Here is a 6,312-nt window from a genome sequence, read left to right on the forward strand (position 1 = left end):
TCGATGGCACCTAACAACAAAAACAACTGTTTTTATCTTCCAACCAGATTGTTTATCTTTAAGAATCAGATACTAAATTTATATTTGTCCTGTATAATCAATAAACAGTTCCTTCAGTAAACATATTAACAGGACACACACAGTTCGTTAACTGGTTAAAGTTCTAACATTGATGAATTCTGCATCCTAGCTATGAAATAAACTGATGCCCCACTATAAGTGCTCACTTGGTTATGCCAAGGAGTTTCGAAGACAGCTACCTGTCCAACCAATTGGAGGAGATCCATATTTGTACCCATTCCCAACAGAATGAGAAAGTTATCAAACAATGTCATTAATATCACATGCAAGTAAAATTTCCTGCAGGTCATTAAAACATGGTTGCAACAAAATGTTGATTGACACAGAGCTGCCAGAAATTCAAGCCAAATTTAGAAGAGGATGTGGAATGAAAGGATGTCATTGCTAACATTAGATGAATCTTGGCTGAAGGCCGAGAATATTAGAAAGACATTTCTTGTAATGTGTTGACTATGCAAAGGTATTAGACTGTGTGGACCATAAACTATGGGTAGCATTTTGAAGACCTGTACATTGACCAAAAGGTAATCAGTTATTAGTTCAGGACAAGAGGATGCTGAGTGATTTAAAATCAGGAAAGGTGTCTAGGTTGTATATTTTCACCATACTTATTCAATCTGCATATTGAGCACAAAAGCTGAAAAGGTGGATAATACAAAGGAGAACATAGCATCAGGATTGGAGGAAGACTCGTTGTTGTTGTTGTTAAGTGCCATCGAGTCAATTCTAACCCATAGCAACCCTGTATAGGGTTTCCAAGGAGCAGCTGGTGAGCTTGAACCACCGAAAGTTTGCAGCTCAAATGACTTTGCAGTCTGACACACCAGGACTCCAGAAAACTCATTAGCAACCTGTAATATGCAGATGATACAACATTGCTTGCTGAAAGTGAAAAGGACTTGAAATACTGATGATCAAACACTATAGCCTTAAGTATGGATTGCACCTCAATGCAAAGAAACTCAAAATCCTTGCAACCAGACCAATAAGCAACATCTTGATAAAGGAGAAAAGATTGAGGTTGTCAAAGACTTCATTTTGCTTGGATCCACAATCAGTGCTCATGGATGCAGCAGTCAAGAAATCACATGATGTATTGCATTGGCAAATCTGTTGCAAAAGACCTCTTTAAAGTTTTCAAGAGTAAAGTTTCCACTTTGACAATGAAGACATACGTGTGAAAGTTGGACAATGAATAAGGCAGACCAGAGAAGGGATGCATTTGAATTATGGTGTTGAAGAATATTGGAAGTGCCATGGACGGTTAGAAAACAAACAGATCTGTCTTGAAAGAAGAACGGCCAAAATGCTCCTGGAAACAAGGATGATGAGACTTTGTCTCTTGTGTTTGCATACCAGTCTCTGGTGAAGGCCATGGTGCTTGGTAAAGTGGAGGTTCGCTGAAAAAGAGAAAGACACTAAATGAGATGAATCGCCACAACGGCAGCCATGAGCTCAAACATAGCAACAATTATGAGCCTGGCACAGTACCAGGCAGGGACTCCTGGTAGCGTAGTGTTTATGAATCGGGCTGCTAATCTCAGGGTCAGCAGTTTGAAACTACCAGCTGTTCCACGGGAAAAAGATGAGGCTTTCTACACCTGTAAAGATTTATAGCCTCGGAAACCCTCTACAGGATCCCTGTGAGTTGGAACCGGCTCCACGGCACATAACAACAACAACAACAACAGTACCAGGCAGTGTTTTCTGTTGTACATCGGGTTTCCATGAGTCAAAACCAACTTGATGGCACCTAACAACAACAACAACAACAACAACAACAACAACATCTGTGAATCAAGAGCCTGGAACCAAGGATCAGTGTAATACAGTTCTCTTCTTTTGATATTTCAAACCTAAGTCAGGCCAGAAGTAAAATTTTCTCATTTCAATGTATATACTTGAACATATTGGAGAGGCCATCAAGGAAGTTCCTCCCTTCTATCAATTTTTATTTATTGCAAAACTAACATTATACAGCATAATTATATAACATAGAAATTTTATAAAAACCATTTATATGAAAAAATAATATAACATTATACAAGAGAAAGGTTGGCACAGGAAAGATGAAGGTAGAAGACACAGGGAGGTATGCAAAGGTTCAAGTGAATCGAGGTAAACACTGTGAACTGATGGTACACAGAAGGGATTGCAATCATTGTAATGACACAAAGTATATGATTTAGTGAATGTGGAACCAGTGATCTGTTCTGTAAACCTTTACTCCATTCACAATAAAGTTTGAAAAATAATATAACATTCAACCGAATTTCATTCATCCCAAATCTCACTGGCTTATCACCGATTGATAGTCCCATTGTCTTCCTGGTTCTAGCATTCTCTTTTTGTGGGTCTGTTGTCCACATACAATTTTTTTTGCTTTTTCTGATTACCTTTTTTTTTTTTTAAAGTTTTTATTATGAATTGAATGATAACTTACATGGGAGAATACTGGTTTTACACTCATCGTTTCATTGCAATGATTTCAGTCCCCTCTGTGCATCATCATTCATTAGTGTTTGCTTCTAGTCCTTCTGTTTTGTTTTTTGGATGTACACAAAAATACTCAGGAATATATACTCATTTAAACAACCAAATGGCACATTCTGCAAGCCTGCCTCCTGGCCTCAAGCACACAGCCTTTCTCTTTCCATGAGTCCGGAGTCCTCAGCTGCTCCCTCTCTCCATGTCCTCATCTCTGCCTCCATCTCTGGTGTTGCTGCTTCTCTGGATAGGGTCCTACATTCTTGCTCATGCTCTTCTCCCTTAATGGTCTTAGGGTCCTCTGTTCCTGGACTGTAAGATTAACTACTTACCCCTTTTTGTTACAGAACTTCTCCCTTTACTGTTGTGACAGTCACAATTAGTCATAATAACAATTACTCACTATTGAATCTTAAGAATCTTATCCTCATCTCTTTTCACCAGACCGGTCTAGACAAGATGAGAACTATTCAGTGGGGATTCTACATTCGCCCGCCCACTCTGAAACTAAACTCCCTCTTGAAAACTTGCAAGCCAGTCACTTTGTGCCTTTATTACCCCTCCCCCCCCATTTTAGGTAGCCAATATCTAAGTTGCCCGTCCCTATCTACCCTGTATACAGAGGGGATAGGATTGATACTTGATGTGAAGACTCCTTCCGTCACAATTGGCCTTTTGAGCTACTACATCCATAAGTATAGGTTAAGTTCATCAAAGTATAGCAATTTTTAAAAATCTTCCTCTAGTCAAGTTCCAAAGGAGCTCTGGTAGCGTAGTGGTTATGAATCGAGCTGCAAGCCGCAAGGTCAGCAATTCGAAACTACCAGCTGCTCCGCAGGAGAAAGATAAGGCGTTCTGCACCCGTTAAGATTTACAGCCTCGGAAACCCTGTACAGGTTCGCTATGAATCGGAACCAACTCCACGGCACACAACAACAACATCAAGTTCCAAAGAGCTCTGGTAGCGTAGTGGCTATGAATTGGGCTGCGAACTGCAAGGTCAGCAGTTTGAAACTACCAGCTGTTCCACAGGAGAAAGATGAGGTTTTCTGCTTCCATAAAGATTTACAACCTTGAAAACCCCGTACAGGGTCGCTATGAGTCAGAACCGACTCCACAACACATAACACCAACAAGTTCCAGGAGTCCTGGTGTGGCACTGTGGATTAATGTGCCAGACTACAAAGTTTGAACTGCAAGTTTGGCAGTTCAAGCTCACCAGCTGCTCCTTGGAAATCCTGTCCTTGTCCATGGACTCAGGTGTCCCCAGATCTCACCACACTTTAGACCAACCAGCCCTTCCTCTTCTCTTTCTCATCTCCAGGTCAACGGGAGTCTATGGACCGGGGTTGAACTCAGCCCATTTCTTCATTTCTGCCTTTCCCCCTCTTCCACTCACCAGCTGACCAGTGTGGTCACCAGCAGTCCTACACCACATAGAATTTTGTACTCTACTTTTTCATATCATGTTCCCACATGTGCATTTCTCATGTTGTTTACCTAGTCTTTTAATTTTTTTTGTGTGTGTGTGAGTTGGGTTAAGACTGTTTAATGCAGTTGAGTCGGATCCAACTCATATTAACCCTGTATAGAGATTCCAAGGAGGGTTTAAATCTTTATGGGAGACTCCTCTTTCTCCTGCAGAGTGGCTGGTGGATTTGAACTGGGTGCCTTGTGGTTAGCTATCAATTTCTTATCCTACAGAACTACCAGAGTTCCTGGGTGAAGTTTGTTATTGTTGTTGTTAAGTGCCATCGAGTTGGTTCCGACTCATAGCTGCCCTATATAGGGTTTCCAAGGAGCAGCTGGTGGGTTTGAACTTCTGACCTTGTATTTCGAAGCCCAGTGCTGATCCTACAGTGCCACATCAGGAGGCCTGCGTTAGGTCTACAAAAACTAGCAAACCCACTGCCACGGAGTTTGTTCTGACTCATTGAGACACTGTATAGGATTAATCTTTATGGAAGCTGTTGTTGTTATGTGCCATGGAGTCTGAACCGACTCACAGCGACCCTGTACAGGGTTTCCGAGGCTGTAAAACTTGACGGGAGCAGAAAGCCTCATCTTTCTCCCGTGGAACAGCTGGTAGTTTCGAACTGTTGACCTTGCGGTTCACAGCCCGATTCGTAACCACTACGCTACCAGAGAAGCAAAGTGCCTCATATTTCTTTATTGGTCTCATACAATATTTGTCCTTTTGTGATTAACTGATTTCACTCAGTATAATGTCCTCCAGGTTCAAGCCCATTGTGAAGTGTTTCACAGATTCATCATTATTCTTCAGTGTTTTGTAGTATTTCATTGTGTGCACATACCAAAGTTTGTTTAGCCATTCTTCTGTTGATGGGTATTTAGGCTGGCTTCATCTTTTCAAGGTGTCTTTTGTAGATAGCATATTGAAGGATCTTGTTTTCTTTCCAGTCTGCTCTCTGTCCTCTTTTTTCTCACTCCTCATTCTCCAACTAATCACACTCATGAAAGCTTGTAAGCTAGCCACTTCATGTCTTTGTACAACCGCCCCCCGCCCCCCACCCCCATTTTTGATAGCCAGTCTCTCAATTTCTCATCCCTGTCAAGCTAGTACACTGAGGAAACAAGGCTATTCTTTGATATAAAGCCTAGTCATTATTTGATATCATATTTCATTGAGTAACTGTTATAACTTGAGCCCTTGCACCCTTGAACATTTGCTTTTCTCCCAGCTTTTTGCAGTCATCCCCTTGAAGGAATTTTCTTAGCCTTGTTTCCCAGGTACGACATTGCCAGGTCAAAGGGAACCACTATTTCGCTAGCTTTTAGGCTGTCCTACTCAAAGCCGTTTGAACTGCAAGGTCCGTGGTTCAAGCTCATCAGCTGCTCCTTGGAAACCCTATACAGGGTCGCTATGGGTCGGAACCGACTCGACGGTACTTAACAACAGCAACTCGGGTACCAAAGGAAGTGGACAGCAAGCAGCTCAAACCATTGGTGACGATATTGCCTGCTCTCTTTAATTTTTCTTTTACAAGGGCCTCCTTGTCTCAATTTGTCTTGCTCTGATTTTTAGGGAGGTTTATTTCCCAGGGGATGGGTTTCTGTTTTCCATGCGCTTTGTCCACTGATATCTTGAGGAGAAGGCAGTTTCATAAAGAACTCCATTCCCCGGAGCGTGACCCCGGGGTGAGAGGCCGGAATCCGCGGCGCCCGGCCCCGCCCCGTCCTGCAGAACTACACTTCCCAGGCTCCCCTGCGCCGCGAGCGCGACTGAAGCCTTCGGTTGAAGGCAAGGGTGCAAAGTCTGAAACGCGCGACAAGCGATGGCCGCGTGGAGCGAGCGACTGGCCGGCATACGCGGTGTGCTGCTCGACATCTCGGGCGTTCTGTGCGATGGTGACGCGGGCGGCGGCAGACCCATTCCCGGCTCCGTGGAGGCAGTGGCGAGGTAAGTGGTCGCCGGAGACCCGCTGCGCGCGCTCAGTACTATCAGCTGCTTTGGGCTGTCGCTACAGTGGGCTCACTTTCAAGAAAGTGAGGCGGCACAGGAAGTACTCACTCATCTCTGCCAAGAAATTTGGAAGACAACTATCTGGCGGACCGATTGGAAGAGATCCATATTTGTGCCCATTCCAAAGAGAGGTGACCCAACAGAATGCAGATATCATCGGACAATCTCTTTGATATCTCCAGCGAGTAAAGTTTTGCTAAAGGTAATACAGAAACGGCTACAATCATACATTGACAGAGAACTTCCAGAGGTTCAAGCTG

The 6,312-nt window shown here is 43.2% G+C and overlaps 1 protein-coding gene across 1 annotated transcript in view; it reads left to right on the plus strand.

The window, feature by feature from the left end:
* Nucleotides 1-5,864: 5,864 nt before the first annotated feature.
* LHPP (phospholysine phosphohistidine inorganic pyrophosphate phosphatase) overlaps nt 5,865-6,312 on the plus strand; it is a 144,870-nt gene continuing 144,422 nt past the window's right edge. Inside the window, exon 1 of the mRNA XM_006867467.1 lies at nt 5,865-5,989. Coding sequence (XP_006867529.1) covers nt 5,865-5,989 — 125 coding nt within the window. The remainder of the gene's footprint in view (nt 5,990-6,312) is intronic.

The sequence above is a fragment of the Chrysochloris asiatica genome, unplaced genomic scaffold, assembly GCF_000296735.1.
Source record: "Chrysochloris asiatica unplaced genomic scaffold, ChrAsi1.0 scaffold00105, whole genome shotgun sequence".
NCBI classification, from domain to species: Eukaryota; Metazoa; Chordata; class Mammalia; order Afrosoricida; family Chrysochloridae; genus Chrysochloris; species Chrysochloris asiatica.